This window comes from Boleophthalmus pectinirostris, unplaced genomic scaffold, assembly GCF_026225935.1.
Source record: "Boleophthalmus pectinirostris isolate CB_2022bp ecotype Guang Dong unplaced genomic scaffold, ASM2622593v1 HiC_scaffold_19, whole genome shotgun sequence".
In the NCBI taxonomy this organism is placed as follows: Eukaryota; Metazoa; Chordata; class Actinopteri; order Gobiiformes; family Gobiidae; genus Boleophthalmus; species Boleophthalmus pectinirostris.
The window spans coordinates 12718860-12745566 of NW_026571140.1; the positions used below are offsets into that span (position 1 = coordinate 12718860).

At 37.7% G+C, this 26707-nt stretch overlaps 1 protein-coding gene across 1 annotated transcript in view; it reads right to left on the reverse strand.

Moving 5' to 3' along the window:
* Positions 1-26707, reverse strand: part of si:ch211-186j3.6 (neural-cadherin) — a 545061-nt gene that overhangs the window by 56018 nt on the left and 462336 nt on the right. The window contains 3 exon segments of the mRNA XM_055154596.1: positions 33-277; positions 14860-15040; positions 23988-24252. Coding sequence (XP_055010571.1) covers positions 33-277; positions 14860-15040; positions 23988-24252 — 691 coding nt within the window.

Genomic DNA, 26707 nt, shown 5'->3' on the forward strand with positions numbered 1-26707 from the left:
ACATTCACAGCGAAAAGACGTTCTGTACATACCCAGCAGAGCCATGAAGCAGATGCATATGGCAAAGAGAGAGCTGAAGCTAAGGCCCACGTCCTCTCTGTAAATGGCCAGGGTGGTCTCGCAGTGGCGCCCCCTGTAGCCCTCGGGACAGTGACAGGTGAACTTCGAGGGAGACTGAGCCACGCAGGTCCCTCGGTGGCAGGGTCGCGTGGCGCACAGGGTGTACACGCATGACTTCCTGGTGCCGTTGACACGGATCATGTGACCGGGGGGACACCTGTCAAGAAGAAGACAGATGAAGGATGTTGAAAGGAAAAAAATAATTCAAGTGTGTATTAAATGTTATATAGTGTTGATTTGAGGAATAGACCAACTTGTGACAAAAATAAAAAATAAAGATAAAATAAAAAATCACTGCCAAAAGGATTATCCAATTTTACTTACGTTCCATTTTTAAATTTTAGACTTAGACAAAGTTTATTGATCCAAAAGGGAAATTATTTGGACACAGTAGCTCACTCATCACAATATAATGTAATAACAAAAAGTAAACAAAGAGTAGAAGAGTTTTTTTTTTTTTCTTCTTTAAAATAAATATTACCAAAACAGTACATAACAGGAATGCTGGAGTAAAAATCTTAAAGGTAAGAACTACTGTTACAAAAAAAAAAAAAAAAAAAATGTTAATGTTAAAAAAATAAAAAAAAAAAAAAAAATATATATATATATATATATATATATATATATATATATATATATATATATATATATATATATGTAAATAAAAAAGTAATGTTATGTACAAAAATATTATGTAAAAAAAAGTTATGTTACATAAAAAAAAAGTTATGTTACATAAAAAAAGTTATGTTACGTAAAAAAAAAGTTATGTTACTTAAAAAAGTAATATTATTTTAAAAAAGAACTGTGACGCAAAAAAGGAATGTTTTGTAAAAAAAGAAATGTTATGTAAAAAAATGAAATTTTTTTTTTTTTTTTAAGTAATGCTATGTAAAAAGTAATGTTATGTAAAAAAAAGTAATGTTATGTAAAAAAAAAAGTTAATGTTATGTAAAAAAAAAAAGTTATGTTACATTAAAAAAGTAATGTTATGTTAAAAAAAAAAGTAATGTTATGTAAAAAAAAAAAAAAAAAAAAGTAATGTTATGTAAAATAAACTAATGTTATGTTAAATAATGTAACTTTTCTTGCGGAAGTTCTGCCATTTCTCCATGGAGGTGTTGGAATGTTCCACAGTATGGCATTAAACATCTCCATCTTGCTTTTATTTCATTTTGGATGTTTGTTTTTCAAGACCACACTGAAACGCCTTGGCCACATTCGATAGAGATGAACAAGTTTAAAAGTTTAACAGTGGAAAATTACAGCCAAATTAATATCTCCACAAAAAACAAAAAAAAAACAAAAAACAAACAGAAGAAACTGAAAAGCTACATAGTGCACCTTTAACTGAGTACAATAGCATTCAATTAATTAAAAATCTCTAAATGTACTGCATTAAATCATACAAATATTTGATTTGCAATGCCACACTGTGATGGATGTATTATGAATGACGTGTCTTGCCTAGTGACACAACGGCAGTATTGATTCAGACCACATTTGAACTAGCTACCCTTGTTGAGAAATATCCAGTGACATTTTTTTAATCAGCCTAAATTTGCACCAAAACACAACTCCAGGTACGTTTTTTTGACAAGCACTATAACACAAATCAGAAAATAGCACAATCTGGGCCCTTTAACCTGTTAAACCTTTTAAAGACCATGATAAGATATTTGTTTTATTTGACAGTTACTCAATATAAAACAGCCTAAATAAAAATATACCATCATATCAAATGTAGACATATCTTCTTTTATATACCTCCCCACTGACACAGAAGTGCTGAGAATGGCAGTATGTCGGTAACTGGGCTGATTTTATGCAGACAGGAGCACATTTCCTGACTCGCTTCAGAACGCTCCACAATAATTAAAAGCTCATTTGGGTGTAACAGCTCAAACAAACATTTTATGACCCCATTAATTCAGCGCTCCATTCTGTGTGCTCCGTGCCGCTCTGGGCTCTACACCGCGATGACAGTAGAGATGGGTCTCCGGTGATTTGTTTGTGGCAAATAAATGGTGACTGACTTTATCATAAAACAGCAGTGTAAAAAAGATGGTACCATTAATCTAACTTGTTTGTGTGCGTAAAGATCACTGGCATTACAAGTAACCTGGTGCTGTTTGGAGATAAGGAGAAAATAATAGCTGGAAGTTATGTGCAATCGTTTAGCTTAAGTTATGTCAATGTCTTAATATTTGCCACTGCTCGCGCTTACAATACTTTACAATAGCGGTTCCAGATCTAACCAGGGAATCTTATTATTACTATTTTGAGTAAATAAATGAGAGAACAGGTGAATAATTTCTTATTTTGCTTAAAAACCCAGTATTACACGAAATTGACTTGAGCTCATCTTGTTCTAGCTGGTGGATCAGCCCATTGGTAAGAGAAAACTTCAGCACCACTTCTCTGTTGCACTAGGGCTTTGTTAACCTTGGACATTAACCTCGCGATGTTTCGAGTTCACAAACTCATTAGAAGCCATCTTGGAGTGTACACGCTGTACGGTTAATTGAGTGGGCGGACCAGTCACAGAGCAGCAATGAGATTTGTGCGGAAGCCAAAAACCAAGCAGCCAAACGAACCAAAACAAACATGGTGACGTAGACAGACTTACTTCAGCATATTTTAGCGCCAATACAGACTATTTTGTTTGTGTAAAATGTGCAGAAGATAAGTGCTTTGTGTATTTGTGGACAGGGAAGATGTCTGTACTTTTCTCTCGACTGTAACAAAAGTTTAGATTTTTCATGTTTTCATGTTTCTTGTTCTACTGTTGGGATGCTTTGATCAATCAGATTCAAATAGTTGTCATGAAGTTCCGCATTTTCTGATTGCTTTCAGCGAGAATCGTTCAAGATTGATAATGTGTAGAACTCAATCAGAGTGCTACACATATCAGTCTGGTGTGAGACAGGTTAGAGCTTTCTGGCAGAACAGCTAATGCTAAATTGTAAAATATGATCATGCATTTTTATTGCAGAAATTTAGCTTCATTTCAAACTCTGTAAATGATAACTGTATGAAACAACTGAATAGGGAAATATTATTGACCCCTGTGTCAGCACATGAGCTGCATTTAGAACTGTGTGTGTGTGCAAAGTTTTATTCTTATGTTACAAATACAACATGACCATTTGTCATGCCATTGCCATGTTTCATTGCAAGTTTGACTTCTTTAATTGCATAATTCTCAAGAGTAAGTAGTCAAGAAAACTTCTCTCTAGTTTGTATACAGAGGGATATCAGTCTAGTCACTATTTCGCCAGTTCTCACAATCAGACACTGCCAAAACGAAGGAGCTCACTGGTCACTCATCACTGTGAACAAGATAACATTTCTCACACCTTACATTTACAGAGTTTAGTGCTTCTTTCAAGGATTCTGCAGAATGTTTGATCAGTCTCCTGTGATACTTTTTCTTTTTCTCAACTCAAGCAGCTGTACTTGTTTTGATCCGTGTCTCTGATTGGCTAATCCACCTATCAGTCATGCCCATCTGCACCATTGACTGCATATAAATGGACATAGCTAACATTTCAAATAGGAAATGAGCATGGGCGCGCTTCTGGCTCCAGTTCACTTTGTATTGAATAAACATCACTCTCTCTATAACTGTTGCTGGCAGCCTCCTCATTTTGGACTTAAAATGTTCATATTTACCCAGTCTACATAATTCTGGTGTTTTTATTTCACTATTTTGTATATAAATCAATTCCTATTCCTAATATGGAACGTTGCACTCCTTTAGTCTATTTTTTTATACAGTGTGTGATCTGAACTCTTAAGTATTGGAGAAATGTGTAAAAAATATCTAGTACTTGGAATATATTGATGTCCCATTTCTAATAATAGTGGCAAAAGCCCTATACGTCTAAGCTATGTCTCTCATAGGTTTTCATTTAAATGGAGATGCTCGGCACTGTAAAGGCCATAAAATATGTTCTATGTCATATTTATATTCATAGAACACTTAAGTATGCCCTTGTGTATGCTTGTGTTATGAGAGCATGAAGGTTCCACACTGTCTTCAAGTTATTCAAGTGACTCAAAGGCGGCTCTTAAAAGGCAGTAAGCACAAATCCTCTGTACAACTTCTCATTAGTGCCGCATTTTCATCACCATCTCCAAAGTCCACAGGTGCGAGTGCTTAAACCGCTACAAAAGTGCCAGAGGTGAACCATAAAAATACACATAAAAATGTAAAGAAAGTTTGTTCTCTTGCTTCTCTTCTCTCATCCCCCCTCCATGTATTTGAGCAAACTTTATCTTGCCCCAGTGCAGATTTAATATATCGTATAAGCAGCTCTTAAAGTCAAAATGAGTCCACGGTATGCTGTCTGCATCAGGGGTGGAAAACAGCAAATTACAAATACTTAACGCTACTGTTATTGATTTGTGGGGTAATAACTTTGTATTAAATTATTATTTCTTTTTTAATAAAATTTTTAGCATGTAATTGTAATTAGTTACACTTATACAGGTTACTGTACAGTTTTACACAGCTCAGTTCAGGGGTGTGGTGGGTGTGGTACGTAGGATTATGCTGTCTACTCACTTCTCCCGATGTGAGATATAAAAAAAAAAAACTAATGTAAAATAGCAACAACTTAAATAGCTACAACAAACTGGAGCTATTGACAAAGCTGAAAACAAACTGCATAGGCTTAAGATATCTGCACTACTGTCCTATAGTGATCTGAGACATGAAGGGACCAGGACACAACCAGGACAGACGGGCCCAGAGGTGCACCCACGTAGACCGATGGGTGACTGCAGGAGAAAGAACCGGAACAGAGCTTCTGAGCCATCCCGAGATCACGCTTTGCGGATAAATTGGTCCGCGGGCTCGGGGTTCTCTCTCAACCTCTCTCAAGTCCAAGATTAGTCCTGGTTTAGTCCTGATTCAGTTCTGGTTTAGTCCTAGTTTAGTCCTGGTTTAGTCCTGTTTTAGTCCTGGTATAGTTCTGGTATAGTCCTAGTATAGTCCTTGGTTAGACCTGGTTTAGACTTGGTTTAATCCTGTTTTAGTCCTGTTTTAGCCCTGTTTTAGTTCTGTTTTAGTCCTAGTTTAGTCCTGGTATAGTCCTGGTATAGTCCTAGTATAGTCCTTGGTTAGACCTGGTTTAGACTTGGTTTAATCCTGTTTTAGTCCTGTTTTAGTCCTGGTTTAGTCCTGGGTTAGTCCTGGTTTAGACCTGGTTTAGACCTGGTTTAGTCTGGGGTTAGTCCTGTTTAAGTCCTGTTTTAGTCTTGTTTTAGTTCTGGTTTAGTCTTGGGCATATATGTTGTAGTCTATGATCAGGAATGGTGTTAATGTTAATAACATGATTCCGCATCATTTGGAGGGGGTCGGGGGTCACATCGATGACATCACGAATCGCGTCCCCCCCACTTAAAAAAATTCCCCACTACACCACTGGCTCACTTCATTAAATTTTGTATAAAAGAATGATCTAAAATGATTCTAAAAGTAAGTAGTAGTTGAGTTTAGTAGTATATTTCATGCAAACTTTCAGAACATAATTGTTATTGAGTGTAATTTTAATTTGAGAATACTGTACAGGTCTGCATTTATTTGTGTTGCATTTTATTGTCTGATAATCAGGAAGTGTGTGTTAGTATGCTAATTGTTGCTAGCATTACAGAATGTACTTGTTATTGAGTGCATTTTTAATTTGAGAGTACTCTACAGGTCTGCATCTAATTATATTGTATTTTATTGTCGAATACTCAGGAAGTGTGTGTTAGCATGCTAGTTGTTGTTAGCATTACAGTGTAACTTAAACTCTGCTCCGGTCTCTGGGAGCTGAGAAAAGTGCTCAAAGTTATCGCGGTGAATAATTAGGACGCTCGGAATACTTAAGTGAGGAATAACTTTGAGCCAACCTGTTTAAAATGAACTAGTTCTGTTTTTTCATGAAAAGCAGATACAGCACCTTTAACAACACACCCTCACAAACTAACTCCCAATTCCCACGAGACAGTGCTACCCAGCGCTCACCCCACGGCCACTTTCTGAAAACAAGAACTGACTGTAGAACACAAAGTACTACGACTTTCCAAAGGCGCCCAAAGTCACTGCCGTATTCTGTATTAATTGCTTGTTCTAATGGCGGCTCTAAATGTCAGCTTGCTTGGAAAAATATGCCGGCGAAGCGATATGAAACACAATGCTTAAAGTTAAAAGGTAATTAAGTGTCAGTGGGATTATTGTGCCATAACAAAAGTTCAACTCGGAGTGATAATTATGGCGGCGAAGTGCGCGTGGGCATTGGAATATGGAACTGTCATTCTATTACAAAACAATACCCTCAACCTCCCACCCGCCCCTACCTGGTGTCACCCTCCGTCTCAATCAGCGCGTTTCTGATGGGTTAGCCGTTAGCGTCCCTCTTAGTTACTGTTGCTAGGGGTTTTTGAGAGAAGAACATGGTGTATATAATAGCAAACTGTGATAATAGAGAGAGGGGTACTTCAGAGGCTATTATGTGCGCTGCTTGCAAAGTATTCTGTTGCAGTGAGGTCAAACAGTTCTCAAAAAGACGATTTCGTGATGCTAAGATGTGAAATTACTGAGTGTTAAACTATAACTTCAGAATGTAAATGTACGTGTATTTAAAGGTTCACTGTGATATAGGGTTCATAGAATGTATGTATGTTTTCATTTTTAACTAGATATGTAGGTGATGCCACAAATTACCGGTCAGATCTGGGGAGAGACGAGCCAGCTCTCTCAGTAAGAATAGATATTTTTGAATGTGTTTTTAGCATTGAAATTTGATACATGCAAGAAAGGTAAGTTAAATGCCATACTGTGGAACATTCTAGGAGAGGCTATCAGAGGTGGGACCAAGTCGTTGTTTTGCAAGTCTCAAGTAGGTCTCAAGTCTTTGACCTCAAGTCCGAGTCAGGTCCCAAGTCAAATACAGCCAAGTCCAAGTCGAGTCTCGAGTCACTGGCCCATAAGTCCAAGGCAAGTTCAAGTCGTCTGCTTTGAGCTTCAAGTCATTTCAAGTTTAAAGTAGTTTAGATTTTTCGCAGTTTATATGAATTTTAAGCTAAACCCTACTTTAAAAAGTCATGGTATATTTATATATATGAGTATTTATATAAGAGTTGTAGAAATGCTATTTTTCCTTTTTAAATGTCATGTTAAGATCTTAGTGTGAGTCATTACAGTCAGAATAGAAAGTCTTCTTATTTCACAGGGCTCAAGTCCAAGTCGAGTCCCAAGTCTTAGTCTATTTTATCAAGTCAAGTCTCAAGTCCTAAAAATAGAGTCTCAAGTCTGACTCAAGTCCAAGTCACGACTTGCAAGTCCCAACCTCTGGAGGCTATATCATCTCAGTGAAAACAAACAGGATGCTCTTAAGGGGGAGTGATTTAACGCGAGGGTGCAAATGCGAGGGGAAATGCAGTGTCAAAAATTAACGTGAGATTTATAAAACATACAGTGTTTTCAGCGAATATAAGATTTTGAAACCTATACATTACATTTACATGGTGATCTAAATATGTTATGTGTTAGCCGTTAATACCTCATAGAAGTAAAATACTTGCTCTTTAAAGAAAGACTTGAACTTAAATTTAGTGAATGACCAGGTTATAACGTCAACGAACATTTTAAGAGACATAGTAAATGATATATCGTACAATTATCCACCTTTAGCTTTTGATACAGCAGGATGTCCTTGCCTATTTATAAAGGATTCAATTAGGACATTGTATATTATGCTATTAAGTAAGTAAGTAATTAGTAAATGAATCGGTGGCAGTGCCAGAGAAAGCTCTAATGGTGTCCAGAAGACATTTAAAAATATAGCCCCTGCAGGTGAAAGTAAGAAAGCTAAATATTTGTCCGTAGATTCTAAATGACTGTTCCTGTTCTTTCTGAATCGTCAATCCTTGGTGTCTTGCTCAGGTACACTCCTAGACTGAATATATAAATGCTAACTTGCTAACCGCCGCATTCCAAATAGGAAGTAAGCATGGGCGTGCTTTGGGCTCTATCAACTTCAGCTGAAATTGACTTTATATTGAAAAAAATTACGCTCCTCATTCTGTAACTGCTGCTGTCACTCTCCTAATTATGGTCTTAAAATATTCACATTAACCCACTCTACATGATCCTAGTGTTTGTATTTCACTCTTTTGTCATTCATAAATTCCTTTTCCTAATATGGAACTCGACTCCAAATTTGCCCCCTATAACTGCTAGCCTCGTGAACTTCCTTTGACTGGAACCGAACACTATAGGTGACGTCACACTCCCTTAGTCCACTTATTTATAGTCCATGGGTGCACCACATGTTCTGAACTTGATACCATCTGGTTGGTGGGCAAATGCTTAACACACTAAACCACTGTCTCTCGTAAGTACTAGTGGGGGGGTATAGGTCCTGGGTGTGGTGCGGGTTTGGAGCAAGGTGGGCTAGTGGGTGATAAGGGTGAAATCCTCTTAAATGTCGTACATACTGTATGTGCACTATTTATTGTATGCCAAAAGAAATCTTTCCACCCACGAATACTGAAAATCAAATAAAAATATTGATCACAAATAAATAAATACTAAATGAAGAGGGGAAACTGGCTAGATTTTCAGATCCATCTGCCACAGTAATTTTTCTGTTTTTGCATCCTACAACAGTTCCCACTACCTCTCGACAAATAAACCTCTGCCCCACACTTGTGCTACTGCTGTGCGTATAAAATGTAGCTCATGCCTGTGTAGAATCCTGTAGTATTTGAGTCGTTTAGTGGTCTGACAGAGAAGGTGAGGATCATTGGCGTATCCATTACCCTTCAATGGAGAGGCAGAGCACACGCTCCTCTTGTGGCATTTGAACATTAAGGCCCTCCACGGCGGCTTTTACGGTGACAATAAACTGGACCAAAAGCTCAGCCTCCTCATTCATTTTAGATGAGAGTGCAGCCAGTAAAAGAAGAAGAGGATCCTTATTTAACTTTGGTTGCAGTAAACTGAACTGGGAAGTCAAATGTGGGAGTGACACCATGCATGTCAATGTTCTTGCAAGAGTTCTAAAATGTTATTGAAGAAACATGGAAGAACCTAGACTTATTTGGTGCATTAAAACCTAATTTGGTATGGGTATACTTAATTGAAATGTATTCTCTGCATTTTACCATATTTCAATGCTGATGGTACAACCAGTCAGGAGCAGTGCAATACCCAGAGACCCATCTCTTATTTGTAGGATCGGTTTGTACCCCAAACCCACAAAATAACCCTAAAACTCACACAATTTTCAATCTAATTTACCTCATTTTTTGTGAGATATAATTCAGCTTTGACATCATAATTGTCACAACTCAAAAAAATGTTCAATCTACTGTCTGTCAGATGGTCCCTCCAGATGCCAGCTATGCCTATCCTTATATTTACCAAAAACAATCTGATGTTCCTCTTTGTAGAGCTTGTTCCCACTTATAATGAGAGTTAGGCCAAGCCTCAGCTTCACAGCCTCAGCCATTTGTCTCTACTCCAAAGGGTTCAGACACAGAATCAGTTTGAATTAGGGGGTCATTTTTACTCAAGTATTTTAGGAAAAAACGGCTAGACCTACTAACCTGTGCATGTTTTCAGTTGAAAAGTTGTAGTTCTGCTTGTGGTTGTGGATCAACTGGCAAAATTCATATAGATCCCATGATGCAAGAGCGAGACTGCACGATGTTATACTTTTACAATCAACTATGGTCTCCAACCTCAAGCTTAGAACTATTTCAATTGGTAGTTGATTCCATTCTGAGACAGTGCATTGAAAAAAAAAAAATTTTAAAGGGAATCAAAACTGGGAGTCAAACTGGGAATTTCATGCAGCACAAAGCAAGTAATTAGGCTTTTTTTTTTAATCCAATGGGCATTAACTTTGCCAGTAGCATTGTTGCGAAAACATATGCTGAGGTGTAGTATATAACAGACAATTATAAAGTAAAGTAGTGCATTAAGTAGTGATGAGAATGATAAAAAGTGTTACTTCTAGTTTGTAGATTTGAATAGGAATGTAAGTTTTATAATTTCCAACTCACTTGCATTGCATAACATTTTCAAAGTTCAAAATACAGGGGGATCCCATGCAGAGACTACAATAAAGGCCCTTATTTGAAAAACAAGCTCCATAACCTGGGAAAATCAAACCTGTCATTTGCCACCTGACCAAAGACACTCACACATCAAGGCAGTAAACAGCTCCCCGTTGAATATCCATGTTTAAAATTTCCATTCTAATGCAAAAATCAAGTGGAAATCATGCAAAATTTTCACTTTGGTTGCTCTCAGTAGGACAGCCTCCACACAGTCTTCAAATCAACCGGCAGGACCACCCCCTGAGCCTTCCTCACTCACAAGTCCACATTGGGAATTACAGATAAGTAAAATACCAAATGCACCAGATGGCTTTTGTCCAGTCCCTATTTTCTCTTTCATTTGATGTGGTTGGAGTAATCACAGGAGCTTGCACAATAGGTTTTCTGATTTCTGTTAATCATTATTCTTTCATTCAACATCAAATACTGCTCCAGAAAAGATAGTCCTCTTGTCTAAAGGCCATTGAGAATTTCAACACAGTGCATTCGGCCTATTTGTGTAAGAAAGAAATGGGCTTTGAAGTTGCCTGCATTGATGGTAAAATGTCTTGAGATCCAGGTGCGATTGTTGTTATTTGAAAAGACTACGCCACAGTGTTCCTTCCAAAATAGTGTTGTTTTACATTTTGTATTTTCTTTTCTTTTGTATTTGTTTTTCAGGTTATTTCCTTAAAGACCAGTCCAAAAGTGCTGGTACACTGCCCCTAACTGGTTGTCGTCACATGGATGCATAGACTCGAGCAGCTGCTGTTGACATTACCGCTAATGCCTAGAGCAGGTTAAACACAAACTGCGGAGACTGTGGAGACACTTAAAACAAGCTAATAAGAGAAAAGATATTTGTGTTACCTCTCTGATACATTCATTTAGCCTTTAGTGAGGATGCTCAACTAGGGAAAATAACTAAAGCTAAGGAGAGTGCCGCCACAAGAGCGCTAACTCAGCATAATTAGCCATATGCCCTGAGGATGAGCGTCTTTTTACAGGCCTCACTGTTGTTTTTATCTGCACTCTGTGACGAAGTAGAAAAGTAAAACTACTTATCGTCATTATTAGGGATGGGCATTTGATAAAATTTTCTTAATCGATCGTCGGGAGAATAAACAATCGATTATCGATTAATCATTAACTGTTTTTATATTAAAATTATCATCATTATTATTACTATCTGCACTACTAATCCGCATAAATAAATTCAACTTTACGACATATAAACCGTAACCACTCTAGAGCCACATCAGCCCGTTTGACATTATAATGTGTTTAAAGCAGCTTTGCGCAACTCTCACAGAAACGAAACTTAAAACTGCATGGCTAATTTGCATAAACTAACCGAAGAAAAAAAAAAAAAACTGCTCTTGTGCGCTGATGTGGCACGACTCAGTGTAATACAGGTTAGTGTGACCATATCTACGTTTGTCAAAACCAGGACACTGTATGAGGGCTGGGAGGTGGGGCCTTGTCATCGACATTGCGCTACTCTCACCTGGCAACGCTTTTTCCCACTGCAGACCGAACCATATGTGCTGCTTTGTACACTGTGCACAAGGCCTCACACTTGTCCCAACCGGAACGAACCACGGGAAATTTTTGTACAAGTCATTGTTAAATACACATTTGCGCTTCGGCACATTGCAGGCTGACCGACTGTTTGTGTTTGCTCGCTCCTTCTGAGTGCAGAGAGCTACATGTACGGACCCCTGTTTGGTCACCCTACGCTACGCACAGCAACCTACATTCGGTTTGTCGATTAAAATGAACGTAATCGATGAAATTCTTATTCTCAATTATCGATTAATCGACTAATCATGCCCATCCCTAGTCATTATACATTTCAATACATTAGTCCTCATGTAACATTAGGGTGACCAGACGTTCTCTTTTTTCCAGACATGTCCTACTTTTGAAACCCAAAAAATCATCCAAGCGGAATTTCTAAATTATGCCAAAATGTCAGAGATTTTGACTCTATCAATTGACAGCTTTGAGTGGGACACTTATTTTAGTTTTGGCGACAATCTTCGCTCATCTGATACAAGATACAATCATGGATCTACAATAAGATCTTATTATAATTCCACGGATACAATCACCGGTGCTTCTCCAGCACTGTGCATCTAAACTCCATCTTTCCCCTCCTCGGCCCCATGCGCTCTCACATTGAGGGCACAGACTGCTTCTTTGATCCAAAAATGCACCTACATTTATTACACATATTATTACGAAGGCATATTAGCTTCTGTGGAGAGGTTGGATGATCATGGCACAGTTCTTCACGGCTAAAACTCTACAACACTTTTTATTTGATGAAAATTGACTTCATATTAGCGGAAATAGGTTCAGAAATCAAAAGTTTGTAGTATCGTGAACTCAGAGGCATGTAACCGCTGTGCGAACACTCTACACGGAAATAATCCATTCTGTTCAGATGTCCTAAAGGCTAAAGTCTGTAATGTTCGTCCTGCTCTGAATCACATACTGAAGCCTTCTGTCTGTGACAAGTGACAAGAGCAGGGCCATATCAGAGCAAGGACAGGGGACATAGACACTGTCAGGAAAATAACCCATGAAAAAAAATAAAATAAAATCTAGGCTACATTGGCTTATATTATTGAGCTATGGCTTCGTAGATCTCTAAAAGCCAATGAAATACAGTAAATTGTCCAAAACTCCCCTGGGAGGACCCCCGACCTCCTGATACACATAATATCACACATTTGCAATATCAAATTCAAACACCAACAGAAAGCGCTGGTTACAAAGTACAAACATCGCCCTTGAACCCGGTGTCCTTCTATTTGATAACCAATCTGGTACATAATATGCTACCATTGTTCTGAAGCATCCTAAATATTTGCCAAAAACAACATATTCAAATGTTTAATTAGTTCCAGTAATTTTTTTTAGTCCTTTCTCCATTCACTCCCCTTTCAAAGCACTATCACAACACAATCAGAGTACATCCGGCTAAAGAAACTACTGTTAAGTTAGTGATGTTGCAGTGTATTGTTTTGTATCCTGCTTTTGTACACTAATAAATTTATGTATATTTAGTTCTAAAAATGCCTTTGTTGAGGGCGCAGACAAAGAGTTTTTGATGAGGGAATGTTATAACATGATAGAATGTTCCAAAAAGTTGATTTTGCATAAAGACCTCCTCTTTAACAACAAAAACTACACACCCTATAATTTTCTGTGTAATTCCATAGCTGCAGTCAGTTACTTTGAAAGAAAACTTTTTATTTTTTCCTATTTTCTGGTATCTTTCTATCTTTTTTCTATTTTATTTCTTGATATTTTTTCTCAAGCAGAACACCTGAATGCTACAGACAGCTTATGTAACACCCCTAATCCAGTTCAGTCAAGTGCTTGCCATAGAATTCAGCTTGACATTTTCTTGCATTAGCCCCGGATGCTTTTTGATGCAATTTTCATAGCTTGGTCCTCTCCAGGTGCTTTTTTTTTTTTTTTTTTGGTATATTTGAGTATAATAATTGAGTGCTCTTTACACCAACCTAGTTTGAGTCATGTCACAATTCTGGTCAAAAAAATTCCTCGGCACATCATCTACTAAAACTCTACCAAATCACACCTTTAAAGCACATATGACAGGTTAGACTACTCATCATTTAACTTAACTCACTTAAACATACGTTAACGTATTTTTTAATATGATTATTTCTCTAGTTTTTAATTTTGGTGAGGCTTATAATTATATTTCTTGATTGGACATGGGCACCAGATACAATATGACATATGCAGAGGTAAATCCATAACTGTTACCTAGCAACCATAATATTAACAAGGGCCAAAACTTGTACTAAATTGTACTAAATTACTTTTTTGTTAAATGAATGTCTAAACTGCCAGAAAAATGCCTTCTTTGCATGTAAATTGTCCCTGCATTTGGATAATGCTGTTGATGACATAACATAAAGGTGTACAGGACTCATCATTAGTACCACTTTTCTTATTTTATTTAATTTTTGGTTTCACAAATTCCCACTTGACTGATGTAAATCCACACATACTATCACACCAAACCAGGTAATACTTGGAAATAAACAATGGAAAAAACATGAAAACCTGTCTATTTTAAAATCATTCCCTCATCAAAAACATCTGATCAGGTTTTATATGTCATCCATGCATGTTTCAGTAATTTAGTGATCTCTTCTGGGCTCTACTCAAACCCTCCATAACATTAGCGGTACGATCTTATCCAAAGCTCAGCTCACATGCCTACGTAATTCATGCTCCAACACAGCAATTTTACAGAAATATACAAATGCAGGATCCAAAACAATACACTGCGACTTCACAAACCTGATGCAATGTGCAGTAGTTTCATTAGTGGAACGCTCGCTTTTTCGATTGTGAGAGTGCTCTGAAGGGGGAGGGACTTGCTCGGACTCAAAGCAAAAAAAAATTAACTGAAACTTATTAAAGATGTTAATATGTTGTTTAAGGTGAATATCACATTTTTCAAAACAACAAACAGTAAGATCATATTTAAATATGTTATGTGTGTGCAGTTAATACCCAAAAGAAGTATAATACCCTCTCTTTGGTGGGTGTGAGTGGGTGTAACAGGAGAGGGGTTAGGGCATAGTACCATACCTGCACTCGTGTACTCTCCACAGGTCCACACAGGTGAACGGAGGGCTACACTGGTTCCTCCTGCATGAGTCGGACGAGCACCCAAGGGAGAGCCCCTGCACGCTGAACTGAGAGACCCCATCTCGCGGTTGACTGTCCAGAGGCATGTAGCGTCCATTTAAGCGCAGATCCCTCATGCACCCTGCAGTAAGGAAAAATACAGACATTTAACTTCCATGCTTCATGTTTTAAGTCAGTTCAGTTTAAAGAGGCTATATTGCACTGTTTTTAGGTCTATGTTGTAATATGTATAATGTGTTTTGCTTCATTCAGTTCACTCAATTCCTGTAATTAGCTAATTATGTAATCAGGGGTCTAAAAGTACTCCAGCTGGGTGTCCTTCCTCATACTGCCTTGACCAGCCACACAACCTGATTGGTGTAGGCAAAGTGAGTGAAGTGTCTTGCCCGTGTACACAATTACAGTATTCCAGCTAATTAAAGTGTCCCTCAAGCTGTATTGCTTAAAATAATCTTTAATAGATGTATGTTGAAACAAAACTACTATGGAGTTGTTATATAATGTAAAGGTTAGGGCTGAAATCACGGTCACTTGAACTTAGTTTATTTATTTAATGAAACAGGGACAGTGCACAATCGACATTAACCTTAACAGGAGAGATGCATTGGACCAGGCTGTAGCAGCAGTACTAATTTCTACATATAGTCCCTGGGCAGGTTCACTGATTGATTGTATTTAACTGACCTTAGCTATCAGATATCATTTGTTCTTCCTGGAGACCCGTGTAGCATGTTTTGGGTTGTTACTTAAGTCATTTAAATGTGTAAAACAATGGTTTGATGAGTATTCAGGATATTTCAATATAAGATTAATTTGCATTACATTTATCTAGTTTGGATTTCTTCACTTGCATGTATTTTTAATATTGATTTAAAGGGCTCATATTACACTGTTTTATTGTTTCCTCATCAAAAACATACTTGGAGTTGTGTTTTGTTTTATTCATGCATATTTAACACACAAATCCTGCATATTTAGGCTGAATTCTTCTCTCAAACACTCTTTCCTACCTTATGATGTCATGTTGTAATACAGGAAGTGCACCTTCATATACCTTCACTAGAGACATTTGGATTATCTCAACCCTGGAAATACCAATCTCTACTGAACTAAAAGTAAAACTAACACTATATGACTAATAATAAAGTGTAAATTTGTAATATAGGACCTGTAATTAATTAATTTAATTATTAAATAATATCTTTGGCGGCTCATCCAAACAATCTGATGTATTGTGTAAGTATTCGATCAAAAAAACTTAAAAAGAATTTATTTGAATTGAATTTCTATTTTCCTATGAATCCTACCTGGACGACTGAGGGATTTCTACATAATAGCTTCAAAAACATAGATCAGACTTGTAATCTGACATAGAAGTGCCATCTTGTTGTTACATCTAATGCCATATTGTGGACTATTCCAGCTAAATAGCATCTCCATGGAGACAAACAGCCAGTGCCCAACTCCAAAAAAGTTAGACAATGCACCTTTAAATCAATGACATTTCTTGAAAGCACAACCACTAACGGGCAACTTTGTTTACAGACACCAGCATGTCCCTGCAGGGCAACCACACTCCTCCAAAACGGGGGAGTAACATATTTATTCTTCCTAACCTGTCAGCGCATTACTGGTTGAATGAATAAAATCCATTAATTCCTGCCCAGCGGAGCGTACGGTGTTTCTTTTGAGGACACACTTAGAGGTGTTTATGTGTTCTTTTGCTTTAATCACAGCATTAGCACACCAAGCTAACATCATTACCCCTCGGTCAGTGTTTGAAAAGACGCTAGCGCCACGAGTGAGGTAAAACACACTCAGGTATTCTTCACAGCCCACTAAACTCAATCATGCGGGCCGCTTTGAAGACTTGTGCCTTTAAAGTCCATTTAATAAACAGATGAATTGTCTCTCTCTTTCAGCCTAAGGCGCAGCTGTCTGCACCTCTCACTGTCTGCAGGTACTGTATGTTCACCGTCTGACCTCTGGGCCCGGTCAAGCAGAAGTATACAGCAAGGAAAAAAATTCAAGTTAATGCATCTGATATAAAATTATATTTAACAGATAGCATATGTACTCTAGTTTAAGAAACTGATTACCTTTTTTCTGTACCATTTTTGGTTCTAAAGTTACATAAGTTTTAAACAGACCATGTATGAAACATGGAACAAAAATTATTTCCCAAATTTCAAAGACCTGCAAATCATGTAAATAAATTGATGTATTTCATTATATCTTGTGTTATTCCATCTTTGAACTGTTGATGAAGGTACATGATTTTTCAAAACAAATGTATTTAAAATGATAAAAATTTGCTTGGAAGGACTGACATATTTTATAGAAATAGTTACGTTTCATTTTGAAGTAATATTAAAGTATTCGGAAAAAAGCTGACAAATTATGCAAAAATCTTACTTGCTTGCTTCCCTCCGTTACTTTTCCCTCCGTTACCATGACCTTTCTTAATAAAAAATGTCATTACTCAAAAAGTAAGAGGTTTTTCAACCTAATCTTGTACCATATGGTAGAAAACTATATGAAGCAAATATTCAAACCAGTTTGTTAAGGATATGTAAGTGAGAACCAGTAGTTATCGCTGTTTGTATTTATTGGCCAAAAAGTGCTGCATATTTCATTCCCTCCGTTACCGACATGAGTTTTAAAATTTTTTGTCAACAACTTGAAAGAATATCACAGGGTTAACTTTACCCTGTTGGAGTGTTAACTCTTTCCTACATTCTGATACCTTACTTATTTCAATAGTCCCTCTAGTTTTTGAATAAGAGCTATTTGAATGTAAAAAATCTGCCCCTGTTTCCCTCCGTTACCGCTTGACTGGACCCCTCTGCTTTCTGTCCTAACACTTCACTCCATATTGTTCATAAGGCACATTCCACTAACTGACTTATTTAACTATATTGGCGTAATGTTTTTGACTTTTTCATTTCATGCATGTTTTAATGAGATTGGCATTTTCAAACTATAGGCTTCAGCTTTCTCATTTGTAATGCTTTTTTCACTCCAAAGTTTCTATCCGATGGTGCGTCATGATGAAAATATCCATACTGATCGCAGCATTCCTAGCAGACAGTTTATGATGCGGAACGGGGAATCTAAAAGGTAGTATCAAAACAGGGATGTAACAATAACCAAAATATCATGATATCGTAGCGTCAAAAGTCGTACAATAATATCGTGGGCTGTCGCAATATATCGAATCACAAGTTCCTTTGGTTAAATGCATGGTTTTATAGTAGCAACAGCCTATGAACATAGGGAGCTGCATATCCCATGATTCATTTCAGTGCAAACATGAAGAAATATATTTTTTACTTGAAATCATGGGATTATGATGAAAATAATTCACACCAAAATCTTGTCCGTTTCCTACAAATATATTAGCCTCATCAAAATATCGCAATAAATATCATTCTGTGAGATGCATATAGTGATAATATCGTATTGAGAGATTTGGATATTGTTGTATCCCTTGCCAATAATGCACAAAAACTGAAAAAAAAAAAAAAACCCAAACAAACAAAAATTGCAAAAAAAACAAACAAACAACAACATAAAAATAAACCTGTAAGTTCTTGAAAACATACAAGAATCACAATAATTATACAAATTGTAATACTTGTAATTGGGTGCCAGTGCGTTCTTGTGTCCTAAGGCAAGGCACTTCACTCACATTGTCTAGTGTGAATGTGGTGTACATGTTGGTGGAGGTTGAAGGGGCCAATGGCGCAGAGTGGCAGCCACACTTCTGTCAGTCTGCCCCAGGACAGCTAATAGGTCGGAATTGGATGCATTTTTTTCGTCATTATTATTATATAGAAAGATTGTGCAAATGCAGTTAATATTTTATATTTACTCTTATTTGAATAGAGGGAATACTCTTCTTTCTTGTTATTGCCTTTGCAGTAATATAAATGGCAGGATTATTTTGTTTACTCTATCCACCTGCTTTCCTTACGTACACATTATTAAGTAATAAAACACAACACAAACACCTAAAAGTACTCAAAAATAACTTGAATAATGTATAACTCAAGACCTTTAAGCAATCCTTTTGGGGCCTTGACCATGAGATGACTATCAGCCAGCATAAAGTATCAACCGCCTTCAGCATTATCCCACACTGTATGCATTTGAATACAAAAATACCTCTATTTATTCACACTCCTTATATCTACATTGGTAATCTAGTTTTCCACGTCCATAAAAGTGACAGAGTGCATCATTTTCTGGGTTTTACTGTGACATTCAGCCGTTCCGACAAGGCTTACAACGGTGAATGTGCACTGTGGCATATCTCGCCGCGTTCCTCTGCACTCACCTTTCACTGGGAATAGACATCAACCCTCCTAACAATGGAGACGCATTTGGGCGAATTAACCATCAAACTGTCATATCAATCATTCACGGAGGCGTTAAGACATCCCAATTCTCCCTCGAAAGAAGTGTGCGCAGACAGATAAAAGATACTATTTCTGGCAGCACCTTTCAGGACGGACTTGTTAAGCTGTCTCGCTGTATGACTTTAACACATCAAATTCATCCTTCTATTATTTTTTGGGGGTTAGTCGAAGAAAAAAAAAGTTGAATTTGAGGGTGTTTGGCAAAGGTTTATCACTGGTATTTTGCCATTATGCTACTGTGTGATCTGTCAGTTTGGATTTGAAAGGAGTATTCTGTAAGATTTATATAGCAGCATGTCATAAGCGTTTTCCAATTCATGTTAGAAAATGTTAGCCTACAAACAACACTCTTTGTGGAGCAATTCAAATGTTGTCAAACTGTAATGTTTAATGTAGCTGAAATTTCAAAAGAGGAAGACCAGTTGATGAAGAACAACATATTTGAAAATTGCTCAGGAAGGCGTATACTTTTTTATCTAGGAAAAATGATTTCATTGGATTCAGTGCTGGTGACCGAGTTACTTAGTATTCCTTCCTCACAGCAAGAAGGTTGCAGGGTCTATTGTTGCTTTTTCACCATGGAAACACATTAGGAAACGCCGCGTGAGTTTTTAGATGTCTGAGAATTTAATAACAAATACAAAATTGGTTTAAATAACAGTTTCAGAAGAATGCAATCAAATCATGGTCCCATTTAGGTGTTTGGTATTAGAAAAAAAAGTGATTTAATGACAAACAGTTTATTAATGCTAACTTTTGATTGTTAACTCACCACTTAACTCTGTTCATTCTGGTCAGAAAGATTAAAACTGGTTAAAACAAAACTCTGATTAAAGTCTAACTTGTGTAAAAGAGCTACAGACAGGGCAGTGCCTCCAGTTAACATTACCTACATGAAAAGTATCAGTTCTTGGGACGAGTGGCGTCTTTTTGTGTAGAGTTTGTGTGCCCTGCCAAAGCATATGATTTTCTGGCAACTGTTCACATACACCAGGGGTCACCAAACTTTTTTCTCTGGGGGCCATAATATCACTCCTGACTATGATGGGAGCCGGGGTCAGGTCAGCCGTATAACAGTATGGTGTGACCCTGACGACGCAGATTATATTCTTTGAAAACCGCCACACTTTCTTTACATATCAGACAAATGGCACGGTCTTTACAGTGAACACAAAAATAATCGGTCACCCACTGTTCTTTGAAAACTCTGCACTCTCTGTCAAGTTTTCGTACTTTAACACAAGCCGTTTTGCTGTCCTTAACCGCACTACAGAACTCTGCGCGTGCGTTGACTAACACTGTTTGATCTCGAGCTTGTCAGGTGACGAAAATTCAGCGGCAAATTCAGAGGCAAATGTAAATACGTCATATAATTATAAATACTTCATATAAATATATTTTTTTAATTGAAAAAAATCAACAAAATACAAGATGCAGACATGTTATTATTTAAAAAATAGGCCATGACAACTTTTGAGGATTGCCTCATAGGACCAGTAGAGGTCCTGCTCCTGCTCCCGCCCACTCCTGCTTGGTCCCGCCCGCACCCAAACTGTGCAGTCCCTGTCCCGCCCGCTCCAGCAAAGAATTGTAATTTTCAGTCCCACTCCTGCCTGCTTCTGTGATATTTTGTCCCGCTCGCGCCCACAAGTCCTGCAGGATGGGAACCTTTGCTTTCTTAAGCTCTATCAAACACAGAGAAGCGAAAGGAATTGGGCTGCGTACAGGAGGAGGCGCGGTGGGCGGTTCGGTGGCATGGTTGAGTCCTGGCTAAATCCTGTTTTAGTCATGTTTTAGTCCTGGTTTTAGACCTGGTTTATTCCTGATTTAGTGGTGCAGCCAGCACGATGTATGGGATGGGGGGGACTGTCCGCGTGGCGTATGGGATGGTCTGCGCAGTGTACAGGACGGGGGGGACTGTCTGCCACGGCGTACACAACAGGGGAATGACAGCGCGGCATACGGGACTGGTGAGACAGACTACTGCTTAAAATATTTTTATTAATGTCAAATAAACTATCCAGCACAAATTATGCATGATATACTTACATTAATTATTTGTATATTTTACTTTACACTCATATTTAATTTGCATGACTGCAGTTTAGTGAGCTTTCAAAATGTGTCCTGCACCGCACTGTTTTCTGTCCTGTGGGCCTCAGGTCCCACAGGCCTTGCAGGGCTCTAGTGGGAGGCAGAGGGGCATGGAGGGCCGGAGTCAGCCCGCAGGCCTTAGTTTGATGACCCGTATAGTATGTGAAATCACGCAGAGTATCTTCTGTGCATGGATTCACACACTGTACTATACGTTTGTTCATGAAAAACATTAGCCAGTTATGCAGCCACTGTGTGTTTATATTTCTGTGTATGTACTTAAAATAATGCCTAGCCATCTGTCATATAATGCAGGTTTTTAGTGAACATCTCTGTGTTGTAAACAAATTAGCAAAGTACCGACTGAAAAAAGTTGTTCTGATACACAATCTTCCCTTTAGAGGTTTATGTTGGATCTAAGTGCTTTCTGTTTTCACAAGCCATATGTCAATGCTTTAATCAACAACAACATCACATACCATTTGTTTTCTTTACTGTTATGTAATATTGGCACTAGGAATTTTCAGTTGTTCTTTTGTAAACTGTCTGAACAAATTTACCATTGCTTAATCTGAGGCAAAAATGATAAGATACTTGGCCTTGTGAACCAGCCCCCTTGAATACATCCAATTATCCAACTATCCAATTACCGCTTAATTGAACCACATGCTTCAGTAGAATACATAGACATTAGCGCTGTGATATCCTCTCAAATATCTTCATATTGTTCAGAATGAAATGAAGCCTTTCACTTTGGTGCTTCCCAAATGTATTCCACAGATGTCCGTGCTGGCAGAAAAGGTTTCAAAGGTTGTCAAGGTTTTTAAAATCAAGACATTTCGACTTCCATTCGAAAGTCTTCTTAAATCAGATGGAAATGGTTGGAGCAGCTAGAGTTTATACTCTCCTGAGCTAAAATTAGTCTTGCCCAAAGGGAGGAGCTTGAAACCTTTTCTACCTTGGTCCACTCCCGGATGAATGCGGGATTATATGGACCAGTTGTCTGTGCTGTGTTTCTGTTCTCTGTCCTCTTATTTTGGTACAGACCTTTTTTTTTTTTTTTGAACTTTATTTTGACAAAAGCAGTAAAGATAGACAAGTATTTGCATGTTTTTGCACTTTAACTCTTGGTCATTAATTTGAACACTAGAATGACAAGAGATAACTGCACAAAATGTGATTACACAGCTTTCTTCTAGGTTTGTGGTGCTGTGGGTGAGTTTATAGTAAATTTAAATAACATAATTTGTGGAAAATAATCAAAATCAGGCCTACATATTGGTCTAAAAATATCTTTAGAGCTTAACGGCAATCACTTTCTCTGAATTTTAAACAACTGGTATCAGCCTCATGAAAAAAAACAGACGATATGTTTTTCTCTGACCGACCATTCTGCTTGTCAATTACACCGACTGGAACCCTGGACTACACAACTTTCGAAAGTACTGGATATGGAGTAAGAAAGCTTTCAGAAATATGAATGTGCTTAGGGTAGAAATCGGTACATATTTGGCTGTAGTTGAGCATAAAACAAATATTCGTAAACTCTCGTATCAGTCCTGTTGTACATAAAATGTGTTGTGTGTATTTTATCAGAATACAAATTGAAAAGTTACAACATCAAGAATCACAATCACAAAATTAAAATTTATGATTATGAATTACGAATATGACTTCACAGACGCTACTTTACTGTCAAAAATATGTCATCACTTCACAGGCATTATTTATTGAGCAGAAGAAACATTGATAGAGATGCCTCTCTCAAGTCCAAGCTTAGTCCTGGTTCAGTCCTGGTTTAAATTTGGTTTAATCCTGGTTCAGTCCCTATGCAGTGCAAAAGTCCGGCCTCTCAATTGATGTTTCTTCTGCTCCATAAAAAATGCCTGTGAAGTGATGACATATTTTTGACACTAGAGTTGCATTTGTGAATTAGTATACGGACTGAAGAAAGCATAAACATACATTTTCATTTGCAATTCTTGATGTTGTAACTTTTCAATTCGTATTCTGATGGATAAAATACACACAATACATTTATATACAACTGGACTCATTCAAGAGTTGGTGAATATTTATTTTATGCTCAAATACAGCCAAATATGCACGGATTACCCAAATATGCACAGATTACTATCATATCTACACTAATATTTCTGAAAGCTTTCTTACCAGCTTGGCCGGCCAAGCACAAAACTACTAGTAAATATAAGATCACCTGCTTTTCAATACTCTATGGTCCCTTTCAAGGTTTTTGGCACCAGTTGATTTGTGCCATCCCATCTGCACATGTACTTTTTGTTATAAGAACTTGTTGCCCTTCATTTTTTACTGTTACCCAGCTGATCCCATGCCAACAAACTTAACAATGCAAAGTGTGGTGAACTGCAGAGAGCTCCAATGAGATTTGGATTTGGCAAGAAAATATTTCCTTAACACCTGATGTCGTGAACATTAAAAATGACCTTTAAGCAGTGGAGAGCAGCTGTGAATGTTGTAAAAATCTGAAAAGGTTAATTTCAGTGTAGCTCTGTTAAATCGGTATAAACCTACCTTGAAAGCTCTTGTTAACTCCCGAAGGAACAGTATTTCCAAGCATGATCATGTTGGGGTCAATAATGATTTCTCGACTCCGCCCACGTGACCCTGTGATCTCCCGCTGACCGCCACCTCCATCTAGGCGTAACGTCATCTCATTGTCATGGCGATCCAAGAAGACCTCGTGCCATTCGCCGTTGTCCAGCCGATACACGGGGAGAGTTAGGTTGTAGTCTCCATCGCCAAGGTTGTACAACACACATAGAAGGCCCTGGAAGATCTGTAAAGAAAATAAACAAATGGACAAAAATGAGTCCAGTGATGAGATTACATGTACAGTATATATATATATATATATGACTATATTGAATCTGTGTATCATTTGTTCGTTCATTTTTCAAAGTAAAAACAACAATAAGAAAACAAAAAACAACATTTGTCTCCAAAACCAAAATGAAAATAAACTCATAATGATTTGTTTTTTCAGTTTTCAATTTTGTGTTTAAATGAATAATGGAAAAAACAGATAATGGCCGTTTCCCATTTTCGTGACTTAAACTGCGATGCCGGATTTTTGCGCTGCATACAGACTGAACCAGGACTAAACCAGGATTGAACCAGGACTGAACCAGGACTAAACCAGGTCTAAACCAAGACTGAACTAGGACTGAACCAGGACTAAACCAGGTCTACACCACGACTAAACCAGGACTAAACCAGTCTCAGTCCCGGTCTGGCCCCGGTCTCAGTCCTGGTCTCAGTCCCGGTCTGGCCCCGCTCTTAGTCCCGGTCTGGCCCTGGTCTCAGTCCCGGTCTAAGTCCCGGTCTCAGTCCTGGTCTCAATCCCAGTCTCAATCCCAGTCTCAGTCCTGGTCCTGGTCTCAGTCCCGGTATCAGCCCCAGTCTGGTCCCAGTCTGGTCCTGGTCACAGTCTTGATCACCCGACAGTGTATGCGGGGGCACCTCCAGGTCCGTCCTGACACTCAGTCCTGGTTTAGTCCTGGTTCAGTCTTGTTTTAGTCCTGGTTCAGTCCCGGTTCAGTCCATATGCGGTGCAAAAGTCCAGCATCGCAGTTTAAGTCACAGAAACAGGAAACGGCCGTTATCTGTTTTTTCAATTAGTCATTTAAACACCAAATACACCGAAAACTGAAAAACGAGTGAACGTATGATACACAGATTATATTGCAATCCCTGCTGGGCTAGAGTTTTATATGGACAGGTATGCAAATGGGGTTCTGTCAGACCTGTTAAGTTAAAATTTCTGATTAGATATCAGATATTAAAACTAGTCACTATATAAAACCACGTACACCATCTTCAACTAAAGTATAAGGACTTCTGGATAGATAGTTCACTGGTACTGCAGCTTAAAGGTCAGACTTTGTAGCAACTATTGCCTATTTTCAGATTCACATTTTCTCAGTTTAAATCATTCAGTTGTCTATAAACATTTCAACACTTTATTCTTTATCTTGCCGTAGCTTCCCTGTAGCCAACTTTCAGTCTGATTGGTCATAGCAGTCACGTAGTACACGAGCCCGCTCTCCTCACGCAAGAAGGAGGACCACCATCGCGTATAGTCAGCCATTGATTCCCAAAAGGAACAAGCAACAGCAGTTAATGGCCCAAGGACTCCTCTCCAGGTCTTGAGCCGGAATCTTGATCAAGTTTATCTAGCTGGAGTTGATGGGGGATTAAGGATTTAGGATTTAAGATTTATTGGGGACGTAACAGTATCCAAATCTCACGGTACGATATTATCACAATATGATATTTATTGCGATATTTTAAAGAAGCTAATATAATTGTAGAGGGGACACGTTTTTGCTTTTAAAATACCTTGACAAGATTTTGGTGTGAATTATTACCGTCATAATCCCAAGAATTCAAGTAAAAAACACATCTCTTCATGTTGTCTGCACTGAAATGAATCATGGGATATGTAGTTCTTTATGTTTATAAGCTGTTGCTACTATAAAAACATGAATTTAAGCAAAGGAACTGGCGATTCGATATATTGTGACAGCCCACGATATTATTGTGAGACTTTTGACAATAGGATATCACGATATTTCGGTTATTGTTACATCCCTAGGATTTATACAAAGCTGATTTCTACCACTGCCCTCTCATCTCTCATCATCAAATCCTACCTCATCCTTCCCACCAATCATGTTATTTGTTATTATGTTTAGTTAGTCTCATTATTTGTCTGACATATAGTATTTTGACCAGCTGTATATAAACAGATTTATGTCAAAAAAAAAAAAAAAAAGAAACAATGAAAGTCCCCATAGTTCCCAAATGAGACACAAAATTGTTTGCAAATTATTTTTGACATAGAGAATTACTATATTATTTTTCTTTACCTTATTTTTAACACCAGTCACTTGCTATTTATAAATTTTTATTCTTTTTTTTTTTTTTTTTTTTTTTTTAGAATTTATTTAGATTATTTTATATAATCTGCTCTTTGTTATTATAATATATTGTCATGTGTGAGCTTCTGTGTCCAAATAATTTCCCTTGTGTATCAGTAAAGTTTGTTTAAAGGCCCATTGTGTAACTTTTCTGGAGATGTTATTGCTTTGTCTGAAATGTTCACAGTATGGCATTAAACCTTTCTATCATCATGGAGACCAAACAGGGCCAAGGTACAGGTCAGATCTGTGGAGAGGAAACCCATTCACAGTCAGAATGTCTGTCTAGGTATTTTTGAGTAATAAATCCAT